Consider the following 13711-nt stretch of genomic DNA (forward strand, 5'->3'; position numbering starts at 1 on the left):
TTTGCTTTAGATGTGTAACTCTGCTGACTAATCCCGGAAAATAAATTTTATATTATCCCGGTGTCAACAAATGGGTGGAAAAACGCATCGTGGCGGTACATAGATGGTAGATGAGTTTATGTGTGTGACGAATGCAGGAGTCAAATCCTGTTGCTAACATAAACACAAGAGCTATAAATGTCTGGGCAAGGTGAGAGTTCATCTGTAAAACTGACTGAAGATGAATACAGAAGCTGGAGTATAAACATCTTTCATAAGCGTATTTGTGAGCCTACCTCTTTATTAATGAATTGAATATAATTTCAGACTTTTGTATTACTTTTTCTTCAGGCTAACTTAGAAAGTGAGCTATTATTGTTACAGGTTGATTTTCTAAACTACAGAAAAGTTATTGTTAGGGAAGCTCAAATGTGAAAAATTATTGCAAGAATAATCAATAGATTACTTGATTACTTGAATATTCGTTTACAACAGCCCTACTGTAAATAAATTGGGTAAAACATAAATTTTATAATCACAAACAGGTATTTAAATCTAGATTTATATTTTCATAAATATGCTTTTCATCACTTTGCTTTTATCTAGTTAAATTGATGATTTTTATAATCACTGACAGAGAACTTTATTAAAGACAACAACATTTGGATAGCATTTCTTGTGTTTTGCTGTGTTGGCCTTGTGATGCACTTGGTTTTTGTCGAGGCTTTTTTTTTTTCGTCAATGAACTTTACCAGGATAAGCCAGGAAGGAAACCTGTTCCTCACTTCATATTGTCTGAAAATAACCAGCAGAATTGAAGCACTTTGCGCATTTTCCAGCACACTTCAGCTAACAGGTGCACAGCTTAAGAACATAAAACTTACAAAGACAGGAAGAGCTGGAGTACGTGCCCTGTTGTTGTGTTCACTTGTAGCGATAAAGAAGACACACACTGAAATGTTCTTACGACTTTTTTCTCAACAGTGATTTTCTTATTGTACTCTATGAAAAAGGACATTTTTGTGGAATTCACAACTAAAAGAAATTGTGAAAAAAAGATTCTTCATCTTTGATGAAAGATGGGTATAATAACTTTTATTATTTTACTACATAATAATCTATGCTTTACTATTTTTCTTTACTTTTTTCTTCAATATACTTTGCAATGTCAGGTCTAGGTATTGACTGCCATGGAGGTTCTGTTTCTGGAAAAGCCTGGTCCAGTCAGTAGTTAGTGGTTACCAGTTTGTTTAATTCACCACACCTTCCCTTTTCTAACCACTAGCATAGATTTAAGAAGCTAAATAAGATCAGAGATCCCTGTGAAAGTTGTCTGAGTAATCAAATCTAAAAGGAATTTGAGTGACCATGTATTTTACATTTTTTCCCCAGACAAAAACAGATTAAGTATTAAGTGCAGTTTGAAATACAATAGAAGACAAATTAATTTGACTTTATACCTTAACAAAATTTCTTCAAACATTTCCTGCTGTTGTTCCTTTAAATAAGACTGTCTGTTCATTCCTCAGTCTGCTGAGACTGATCCTTAAAAGACAACAAACTGACCACCTGCAGAGAGAAATCTTCAATTTTATTGTTTTTTTCCTTCAGAGGGATTTTCTTGTCTTAGAGTTTGATTGAGCCTTCACTCTTGTCATTTATTTTTGAACACACAAAAGACAAGAGACAATAGCAGACCTTTCAGAAAAATGAAACTACAGGTCAGCTGCTGATTCTGGGTTTTATGGTTAATGGTAGTTAAGGCAACTAATGGATGAAATTCCATGCTCGATGCTTTTTATGTAGTTTGGCTGATTTGTTTGTAGAGTCGGTTGTTGTTTTAACTTTGATTTACTGCAAGTCTGGAATAATATGGTTGGACAAGTTTCATCTTAAATTTTCAAACATTCATCACAAATTAGATTAATTTGCAAAATGTACAAACAAGATGTTTCTTGCAATAAACTATTAAAACAAAAATAGTTTTAATATTACAGGTGGCTAAGAAAAAACATGCAGAAGACTTCACAAAGCAGTGGTAAATAAACCATATTTGGTTCTGGTTTCTGCAGGTTAGACTCATTGTTATTGTAATATAATGAAAGAATACAGGACTTAAGCTGTGTTATTATACTGATGTCATTATTAGTAAAGTGAACAAAATATTTCTTGTATTTTCCTTGCTTTCATTTACATAACACTGCCATAATAGTATGGTGGCTAAGTGACAAATTAAAGTACTGTAACATCATAGCCATTAAGGATGGATTTAATTGTGGAAAACAAGCTTAACAGATGGTATTGCACATCAGTCCTGTGATTAACAGTGCCTAGCAGCACAGATGCTATAATCCACACTGGCAATATGATTGCTGTGTGTTTGGATACAGGGCAAATATTCTTTCAAATATTAATGCTCTATAAAAAGGTTTCAAAAATTTTGCCAGAAATTGAACAGGTGCTACTGCCCTGTGATAACTGCTTCTCCATTTGCACGCCGCGTGAAAGCCAGCGACGAGCCGTAGTGTTGGGGGGTTTATTTCTAATCTGGCACAAACTGAAAGCAGGTGTTTCTAATACAAGGGAAATTGCTCCCCAGCTGAAGACATACAGGTAGAATAACCAAAATCATATACATACAATGACATCAATTTTGGAAATAAACTGAAATTGGTATTATTATCATGAGAACAGCAAATGCTCAAGGAAATAAACAACAAAGAAAATCAGTTAAAAGATTTTTACTTTTCTTTTGCCATAGACGACATTTTAATAACTTCCACACTGTTTAGGAAAAGAGGCAATTCCTCAATGGAAATCCTCGTTACTTGCTTCATGTAGCATGAAAGTCTCTCCTGGCTGTGTTGTAACTCAGTCCTTTTGAACCTTAACAGAAAACTCCTGCTTTTTTCTTAAATAACTTGCTAAAGGCAGCATGAATATCTTGTATTAATCTTTATTCTACTTGACATCAATCCCACTAGAGTCTTACCCATAAACCAGAGAACTACCAGGCACTGGATGTGTACAGATCTTGTCTCTGTGCCCACCCTCTTTTCCCAGGGGGTGTGCATCTTTGAGAATGAGAGCTAAGCTGAGAGCGGCTACAACTTGTTACGAACAGAACAAAGCGGAAAAAGCACAAGAAGGAGAGAGACTTTCACTGGGTTCTTTTTCTTTAATCTGTGATTAAAGCTCCTTGTCAGACTTTTCCGTTGAAGTTATTTGCCATACAGATACCCCTGCCATCTGACTTATGAAAAATGTTCAGTTACATAACAGCAGATCAGAAATCCTATGGCAGCAACTTGTTGCCTTTAGGCATCTAGAAAGAAAGAAGACTGGAAAGAAAGCTGGTGATCAAACTGAGCATCAAAATTGGGGAAGAAAAGGGATTACAGTAACTTTGAATTTGGTGTGATTGTTGGTGCCAAACAAAGTGGTCTGATCTACGTTTCATTGATTAAGTTCAAAGTGCCTTACTTAATAAAAACACAATAAGAAGACATTAAAAAAATACAGTTAACAATTGACAAACCAGTGACAAACATTACATTTTGACAGGTGCCATCATCAAAATTGTCAAAACACATCGAACATGTTGGCCAATATTCAAAAGCAACTCTAATCTTGATTTAAAGTAACTCATTGTTTCAGCTGTTTTGCTGTTTTCTAAAAGTTTGTTCCAGATTTGTGGTGCATAGAATCTGAATGCTGCTTCTCCATGTTTGGTTCTGGTTCTGGGGATGCAGAGCAGAGCAGAACCAGAAGCGCTATACAAGTATTGGCCATTTACCATTTTTATCGTTTGTACTTTCCCTTTTTAGTCAAACCCGCACGTCAAAAACAAAAATGTTCGAGATGTGTGAGAGCAATGCATGGATTTCAGAAAAATTGGACAAGAACAAAGCGGTTGGTGGTCGGAGTACCTGTCAGAGAATAAAGTTTGAAAAGAATATCACCATAAATCAGTTCCAGTGGAAATGATGAACCAGGTTTAATTTATTGCTCAGTGAGCAATTATTAACTCAAGCAGCAGTGAAGGCTTTACTGCACCTCAGAGTGCTAGAAATTAAGGAGTCAGCTGATGGTTGAGATGAGCTCTTCATTTATTCACCTGTCATAAGATTTTTTTGGTTGCTGCTAAAGTTTCTTAATTTGTTATTGTTCACCACATATCTGGAGTAGTGATGTATGGGCGCTAGCTTCTTTGTGAGTAAATTCTCAGGGGAAAATTAGTGAAGTTGAAGGATATCTAAAAAAGAAAAATTCAGCATAACAAAAACTTCTAAAGTATTTGGTTGAATGTTTGTGATCTCCAACCCAGTACCTCACACTTCCACTTCTTTGTTTTTGTTCCCCAGGTATTGTATCCCTGATCTCACTGGTGATCCTCTCATACGACCGCTACAGCACTCTGACTGTATTGTACAACAAGCGTGGACCAGACTACCGTAAGCCCCTGCTTGCTGTTGGGGGGTGTTGGCTTTACTCCTTGTTTTGGACAGTGCCTCCTTTGCTTGGCTGGAGCAGCTACGGCTTAGAGGGGGCTGGAACGAGCTGCTCCGTCTCCTGGACCGCTAAGACCGCTGAGTCACATGCTTACATCATCTGCCTGTTTATCTTCTGCCTGGGTCTGCCCATCCTCGTGATGATCTACTGCTACAGCCGCCTGCTCTGGGCAGTGAAACAGGTACACTGGCGCTCGATATTCACGTGTGTTTATTTGTAGAGGAATAATTACGGCACATCATTCTACTATGTTGAAGACAAAATTACAAACAGTGGCTCTAAATAATTTCAGCTCCCCAGAGCAACTTTATCCTGCTACTATTTCTGGTTAAGTATTTAAACATCACCAGATATTTTACTAAATTTAAGCATATTGTCCCACAACTATTTTTAGCATCTCAATCTTTTTATTTTTCAGTTTTTTATTTGTTTGCTTTTTTTAATTAATCCATATTTTTTAGCAAAAGTTATTCTAAAAATATGCCTTTACCAAAGATTAATACCAACTTTGGGAAAAGCTTTTTTAAATTAATACCTAAAATCTTCCTCCAGAGCACCAAAAGCTTTTCTCAAATTACAGAACCCTCCAGGTTTAATCGAGTCCTTAGTTAAGAGAAAAAGTATGAAATATAAGATAATGCATTTTTTTTTCTTATAGTAGCATTATTCTACACTGTAAAACCTCACTTTAGGAAATATTTATGTATATCTTTTACAAAATTACACAAATATTTTCACTTCTTCTGCGAATACATTCTGTCCTTTACCAATAGGACATCAAATGGTCTTTCTTTTTGTTACATTTCACAAGATTAGAGCATGCAGGGGGAACTTTAGCCATTTGACCATGATTGGTCAACAAAATCAACCTGATTTTGGATTTGGATCATTGTCCTATTAAAAGATCCAATGGTGAACATTTTTTTTAGTTTTATTGCTAGAAAGGCCCCAGGATTTTATTTGTATGTCAAAAAACCTCTGGAGGAAAGAAGGGTCTAAAGCATCATAGATCCTAATCTGTCCTGAGGTGCTTCTCTCCAAATTGATCCTTTGTGTCGGCCAGCTGGAGTTTGTGTTGCCAAACAGTAAAATTTTAGTCTGTCATTATGCTAAAGCCCCAGCATTGCTTAGTAAACTCCTTATCCATATCCAGCTCACCCATACTTGTTTAAACTTTGACTCTGACTTTCTATTTTTTTTCACATGTACCTTTTCGTATAGCTAGTTTCTGATTTATTCAGATCTGCATATATCAGTCTTAGTAGTCAAAGATACTCTGATCAGCTTTAAAAAGCTCAATATAAATTGGAAATTGCTTCAGTGGGAGATCGACTGGAGTTCAGTTCTAGAACCCAAGATCTTTGCTGTATGTGTTCCCCATTCTCTCTGAACATTTTCTGCCTGATTGCTGTCAATAAAGACCACCAGTGCCTCAAACTCCTTGGGGAGAAAGAAAAGGGTTCAGTTATATTTATTTTGTAAGAATTGTTAGGATAAGATTTTGAAAAAATAAATAAATAAAATGGGACAGTTTGTCATTCTTCTATTTTTATCCACATAGAGGAAGGAGGGTTGTTGGTGCATGTAAACCTTAAAATGTGTACAGAAATGTCCAGTGTTGACTGATGTCCACATTTGTTGGCCTGTATTCAGAGTCTGCCAGGTTGACACCTCACCATGCATTGAAATGTTATTTTGGTTACTACCTTGGCTGAGTTTGCATTGAGAAAGCCGTTTGCTGTAAGATGCAACAAGCGCTGGGAAACAGAGAGAAAAAAAAACCAAATAAGCTTACAAAAACCTGAATACAATGCCATTAAGTTGAGTCGTATTATGCTGTGTAATAGGAAAATCATCTTAAGCAGCTTTGCGGAAAGCTTTATGCCTGCATCCATTGTTTGAGATGAAATCTTTTCATCCTAGGAGCAAAACTTCATGTAAAGAGACAGAGGGGAGTGCTGTAGGTAACTGCATCAGTGAACTGGAAACTTCCGGGTGAGGTTGTAATCCTCTTGTGTTTGTGTATCCATAGATAACTGAAAATAAAGCTATTTCTCTGTCAAATATGCGTGTACATTCAAGAAAGGAATCGGTTTCATTGTGTTTGTGTTGATGTGAGACTTTAGGAAATTGCTGTGTATTAAAGCACCGTAATACATTATTTTATTGCATATTTATTCATTTTTGAAATACTTTATTGCCCTCTTACTATGGTAATAAAGAGCTAAAAGTGTCTCCTTTCCCCCGGCTAGAAAACATCCACTTATAGGTCCTGTATGTGTGTCTTTCTATGCGAGGACACAAATTCAAAACTAATAAGTAAAGTCGTCTTGTTTTGCATATAGCTGGTGCTGGACAATATCACCTTATGTGGCGCTCGTGTAAGCCTCTGCCACTTCTGGCTAGGTGTGGCTTTATGTTGCATGCAATGTCACCATGGGAATGCATCTTTAGAAAAGTACACACTGATTCCACTAGCAAAAAAAACCCCATTAATATTTAAAAAATTAAATAAGAGTTTGAGCCACTTGTCATGAGTTGGAGGGACATGTTAGACACTTGAAAGACCTTTTTTCAGCTTTTCATAAGGCTTGGTCATAACATTCTTATAGATTGACTCTGGAGTCTGGCCAGGATTCAAGATTGTATTTTTCTTAATTTTGATTCACATCCAAACTATGTTGCAGAATCTGGTCTGCTGAAATTTACTTTTCTCCACCTCATCCCCTCCTGTTATCTGTGGAGTTCCTGAAGGATCCATTTTGCGACTCATCTTATTCAAACTGCACTTGATTTTTTTGGGTCTTATCATCCATAATATATTGTATTATACTTTTATGCATTCTGTGCATGCTCCTGAGTCCTAATGACACACTGCCTGTTTTTCATTAATTTATTCATTGGCTATACCCACTTATCCTTGCAAGGTAGTAGAAGGGGTGGTGTTTGTCTCAAGCAGTGAGACGTGGGATTCATTATGGAAAGATTACCAGTCCATCACAGGGCAACAAAGAGACAAAAAAGGTATTTTAATTAATTAACCAAACATGTATAAAAGCTGGAGAACCTGACACTTGTAACCAAGCATGTGTGAGAAAAACAGCTGCAGGATCACTCAAACCCATTTTGATAAATCTCTAATTCTTGCCTGAGCACAAATTTTCATTACTAGAAGTGTTTTTGATTGGAAATTTAATTTGCGGGTCTCAAGATGAATTAGCTGGACCTTTATTTCAGAGAGCAGGAGAAAGTTGCAGGGGGATTATCACTGGCCTGCTCATCTGACGAAGCCTAAACCGCCAAGGCTTGTTGAGAGTTGTGGAGTTGCTTTAATCCATTGTAAAGCACTCTGGACCTCACAGTGACCCCACCGTATCAATAAGCAGCTTTCACAAAGTGCCTACTAACTTAAGAAATCTGCATAGGTGGCATTAGATGAAGTACATTCTCTTAACTCATTACATTTATTGTCTCTGTCTTTGAGCCGTCATTTCGCTAATGTCGAGTAGAATAAAGAAATGCATTTGAATCTGTTTCACTGGGATTCTTCTGTCAATAATTACACACAAATGAGTGGAAGTTACAGTATAAGCAAAGAAGGATTAATTTGTCATACTTGATGGTAATTCAGTTTGAAGTCATTTATTTCTTATTTTAATGCTGAATTTCTTTAATGAACTTTATAAACAAGGATAATTACAACAAATTAATCAGCAGGAAGTGGAAAAGCAGCACATGGAAAAACATACATACAAATGAATTCAGCTAAAGCTCAAAATCCAGAATCAATTTAGTGATCTTGTCTTTCTCACTTTTGCATTTAAGTCGTCTCTAATCAAGGTCCAAATTTAGAAATCATGGAAATAAGATTAATAATTTTTTAATTGACAACATGTTTTTAAATTATGTTGTGCTTTGATTACATCCAGCCATGGTAAAATTAAAAGTGCATGCTTCTTTGAATCTTGGGTTCAGGATAACAGGACATGATGAAGTCATTTGGTCTTAAGGTACTAACTGTTAAATACACACATTACATTTCACACTCATTAAACAAATAAATGATACTAAAATGGAAAAGATGTATGTGGAATAATTAAGTAGACATCGCTTGCAGAACTAACACCATTATTTACAACATTGCTTTTGTTCATCCCACCAGCACCAGTTCTGCTTCCCAGTAGGGTCCCACTGGGAGCCTGGGTCCAAGTCAGTGAACCAGCAGTTGGCCAGCTAATTTTGAAAACAGATTAGGATCGTTTTGTCATGAAATTGTTGCTTTACCAGAGATAACTGAGAAACTGAGCATCAGCACTCCTAAAGTTTGAGATTCTCAAATATTCCTTAACGTAGATCACATCTTGTTTCAATCTAGTTGCGGTATGTCTGGACAATTTTGAAACTTGAATTTTTGTCAGTCTTCATCTTTTTGACCTGGATTTCTATGTTTGTCTCATTGAATCCATTCCTCACTGTGCTTAACAATTGCTATGAGCTGTTTGTGATGATATACTGTCTATTGCATTTTGCATTAAACATGGTGGTGCCTGTTCTTTCCAGAGGTCTTGATGTTCCTTCAGGTGCAACTTTTCAAAACTAAGCTATACTGCCGTATTCTTTTGAGACAGAAAAAAAAATGCTTTCTCATAGCAACTGTTCCAAACAAGAAACATTGGTTGTGTGTTTCAGTTTGTTAGGAGGATTTCCAACTCTAAAATGTTTTCTACTTCTCAAAAATCCTTCTCACAGTAGAAAGGACAGTTTGGCTCGTAAATCATTTATTCAAGTAAATTTGATCACCACCACCTGACTTCTACTTTTCTTCTCAAATCCTCTTTTTTCTATTTTTGCTTTCTTTAAACCTGAAGCTCAAGTGATACGAGAAAAAAAAAAGTTTCTCAAGTGATACAAGAAAAGAAAGTTCAGCAGTGAAATTCTATCATTTATATTCTCATAAGGGAAAGCTGTCAGGAAAAGTGGCATTTAGAGGAAAGCGTATGTGTATCATGAGACCACAGGGAGCATTTCTGGAGATAAAGAGCATCATGAATATGGTAATCTCACTATAATCTTTAAAGGCTCAGATTACTTGATTCTTGGAAGAACACAATGTTCAATACTGCCATGATTCTCAACCCGTGATCAAGTACTACTAGTGGTACTCGGGACGCCTTGAGTGATACTTATAGTAAAACCTGTTATTTATGAGGCAAATATGAAGCAAATTAGATGTAATCTGTAGCTTATAAAAGCCAAATAGATGGTAGTCAAGGACAGTGAGATACAACTCATACTGGGAGTGAAGTGAGGATTATTTTAGGAACATTGAGGTAGAACCAAAAGCAGAAAACTGAGTTGAAAACTGTCTGTTTTTAATTATTTTACGTTTAATTATTGGCTCCGAAGTTGAAAACCAGATCTAAGAAAGCATCCACCCAAGTGAAGCATCTTCTAGACAAAGGTTGAAAAAGGATTTGCCAAATTCTGCACTCAAAGATCAGACTAGTTACTGTTAGTTAAAGCTTTAGCAGTTTGCCAGCCTATACTTTGCCTTCAGATATAAAATAAGCTTTACAAATATTTATTGAGCATATGTGGATGTGCTTTAATTAAATAAAAAATCTCAAAAGAGCAAATAACTTCTTTATTAAGAGAGTTATCACAAATAACTAACAGCAGCCATATTAGTTTTTAAAAGTCTTAAACTTTCAACCCTGATCCAAAAAAGGTTGAAAGTTTCATGCTTGGGTTTATACATTCATACAATCTTTCTTCTTATTTCCTCAACTTTTTATATGGATTTTTTATTCTCATTAAATTTAGCAGGAATTGAAGAGATCTAACTCCTGCTCATAGTGCTCTCTCATCTAATGAACCAGGACATATAAAAATCAGTATTCTGCGAGAGTAATTTTGTAATTTTACTTAAAAACACATTATATGACTCTCAAACTTAAAAATGATTTCACTCATAAGAAAAGTTGCATGGAAATATAAATCTTGGGAAACATTTTAGTGTAGTTACGCAACTTTCTTTCATAATGAAGTACGGTAATTTTGTTTTAGCCTTGGGCTGGGTGAACATAACAATCTTCCTTCATTCTTGTTTTATCCTTTTAATAAAAAGTTCTGAAGAAACAGGATAAGGCAGATGTAATTACACCTGGCAAAATATTTGGCAATTAACTGGAAAACAATTCAATCAACTCAACTAAACTGAGAACAAACAGAGGCAATGATTTTTAGCCATTTCTAATAGATGATGATTAGTTAGTCCACATATGTTGCAATGAATTGACTTTTATAGATTATATTTACTTTACTTTAATTTTCTTATATTCTTGTTTGAAATTTAGCTTAACACCTTGTATTCATAACCTTGGAATTCTCTTTACTTTAAAAAATGTATCATTACTTTTAAAGGAACTAAAACTTAGTACCATAAACTGTGACTTAAATTACTTGATAGTTTGTTGTTTACAACATATGTGTGCTTGTCCACTGAAGCCCAGAAGAGGGTCTGGACTTAAGTGGACAATTATGTGAGACACGTGAGATTCATACTACCTGGATGAGTCCTTTTAATTTTGAGCCAAATTAATTCTGACATACTAAAATGTGTCTGAGATGTTGGAAGGAAATGGTTTGTTGTGGGATAAACTTTTACCAGCATATCCAGGAAGTCACCCGACTTTTCCTTTTGAGCTGAACTTGGACAATGCAACACTAGTTTGGACTTTATTCTCATCCTGATCCATCCACCATGTTGGAATAGCTTGAATCGGGAATCCTCAGACTACCTCTGTTCAGGCTTCATTGGTCTGTTTTAAATAGTTTGAGTTGAAAAGCAGACTTCTTAAAGATACGCAAAAAAAGCTTTTGAATCAGCTTTCTACCGCCTTAATATGTAGTCCATCCCATAACATTTAAGTAATGTCATTTTATATTGAGCTTAAGTTTCATTTTATTTTATTTTATTAAGTGTCATTAACATAATGCAACAGAACATATTGCATTATATTAAGTAATTACCAGAATTTTGGATTTTCATGAGTTGCAAGCCATAGACATCAAAATGAACATAAATAAATACGCCTACTCTTTTTGAACCGAATACGTGAAGAAAATTCACTTTTAAGAAATTTTGGTTTCTTAAAAGTGAAACCAAAATTGTGGTTGTCTGAGGATCTGAGATGAAAAAATCTGCCAACTTTGCTTGTGCTCATACTAATTTGCCGTAATAAGATGTCCAGATATTAAAAGAGAACCAGAATGTGTTTAAAGATGTTCATCTGATGTTTTGATGGCTAAACCTTTTGTGTAATCAAACTATCTCCAGATGCATTCAGGCACTTAGGCGCATTCCTCACACCAGTTCCAATATTTGAACAACAGCTGCCGCCTTTCTCAACACAAGTGTGTTACTTGCTCCACAGACAGCTTATTCCTCAAAAGCAAGTATTTATGTCAAAGAAAGTGTCAGCATCATCAAAATGTAAAGTCGTGACGCCATTGTTTAGAAACAAGACAGTGAAATGGCTTTCACTTATCAACATTATGGTTGTTCACTTTGTTTTCTAATGCGAAAAAATAAAATCTTATGACAGTGCTATACCCTATCCGCACAGTCACACGAAATCTACAGTAAAGTTACTCATTACTGTATTTAGTGAGGTAAATAAGTATAAGACACTGAATACAAAAACTTTGCTATTCTACTGCATAGTTTTCTATTTGCAGTTGTCATTTCTTCACATAATAGTGCAACAGAAAAATACAGATTTATTTACAAAAAATATAAGAAACATCTTTTAGGTTACCGACAGTTTTTACTGAGGTTAGCAGTGGATTGTATGGAAGCATTTGATGCATGTCCAAAAGGATTTTCAGTTTGTTGGCAGGAATGAAAAACTGCCACTTATGATGTTTGCAAAGGACTAAAATTATGGAGGTCGAGCTGTAATTTATGAAGATTTAAATTCTGATTAGATAAATGCAACAGAGCAATTGGGAAACAATAACCGGATATTGGACATGTAGTGTTAGATTAAAAAATGGTTATTTCAATTAGAATAAAACTGAGCTTTTAATTGACTAATTGACACAAACATTCAGTTGAAGAAACTCACAGGCCAACTTGGATCACTGGTAATGATCCCTTATGTAAAGTAGAACCTAGATGTCATGTAATTCAATTATTATATTTAATTAAGAATAACAAGATGTTTACAGAAAATTAGAAAAGCTGGAGACAGCAGCTGCAAACAGAGATTGGAGAGTGGTTTTGTCTGTTTCTGCGAAAATACACAATTTTCTTGTTTTTTTTTTATGTTCAATGAGATTTAATGGAGGCAGAGGAATCATGGCTGAAAAGGGAACTAAACACATATCCTTGGGTTGGTGAGCATTTCTCATCTTTAGTTTTAAATCAAATTGCATCAAGCTGTGATTATATTGATGTATTTCCCTTACAGATGTATTGCTTTTTTCCCCCTTTTTACATCTCTGAAGCATTAGAAGTCTCCTTATATACAACCTCTGGCTACATCACATGTTGATTATAGTTTACATTTTGCTAAATGCTTTTTGTGTTTGAGGCTGAAAAGCTGTTTGTGTCTGTGCGTCTCATAATTAGTTTTCACTTTGAGCTGAACCCTCTTATTTATGAGGACTAAAATATTGAGGTCCTTATATTCAGGAGAGCGTTTCTTATTTGGAGAACTATTGTAAAGATGTTTCTTACAGGATAGGATTTTGCATTCATTCAGCTGTTCTCTTTATCCAAAACTTTTTATTTTGCCCAGCTTGTCTTTGTTGCTTATTTTCCTCTTAAATGAAGCCTGAAAATGTTTAATTTCTGCATTTTTGTTGTTTTACATTAAGGCAACTTTGATCCCTTTCTCCGTTGTTGTCCGACAGGTTGGGAAAATCCGGAAGACGGCAGCCAGAAGGAGAGAGTACCACATATTGTTTATGGTTCTGACTACGGCAGCGTGCTACCTGTTGTGCTGGATGCCGTACGGTGTCGTAGCCATGATGGCAACATTCGGCCCACCCAACATCATCGGTCCCGTTGCCAGCGTTGTCCCCTCTCTTCTGGCCAAGAGCAGCACTGTCATCAACCCTATAATCTACATCCTGATGAATAAACAAGTGAGCAACAGTATATTTTTTTGCTGTGTTATATAATTTTGGTATGTTTTTCAATTTTAGAATTAGT

The 13711-nt window shown here is 35.5% G+C and overlaps 1 protein-coding gene across 1 annotated transcript in view; it reads left to right on the forward strand.

Annotated features, from left to right (window-relative positions):
* The window catches only part of tmtops2b (teleost multiple tissue opsin 2b), a 29868-nt gene that overhangs the window by 8489 nt on the left and 7668 nt on the right, over positions 1-13711 (forward strand). Inside the window, exons 2-3 of the mRNA XM_028023894.1 lie at positions 4344-4672; positions 13411-13644. Of these exons, the coding sequence (XP_027879695.1) occupies positions 4344-4672; positions 13411-13644 (563 nt within the window). The remainder of the gene's footprint in view (positions 1-4343; positions 4673-13410; positions 13645-13711) is intronic.

Source organism: Xiphophorus couchianus, chromosome 7, assembly GCF_001444195.1.
Source record: "Xiphophorus couchianus chromosome 7, X_couchianus-1.0, whole genome shotgun sequence".
NCBI classification, from domain to species: Eukaryota; Metazoa; Chordata; class Actinopteri; order Cyprinodontiformes; family Poeciliidae; genus Xiphophorus; species Xiphophorus couchianus.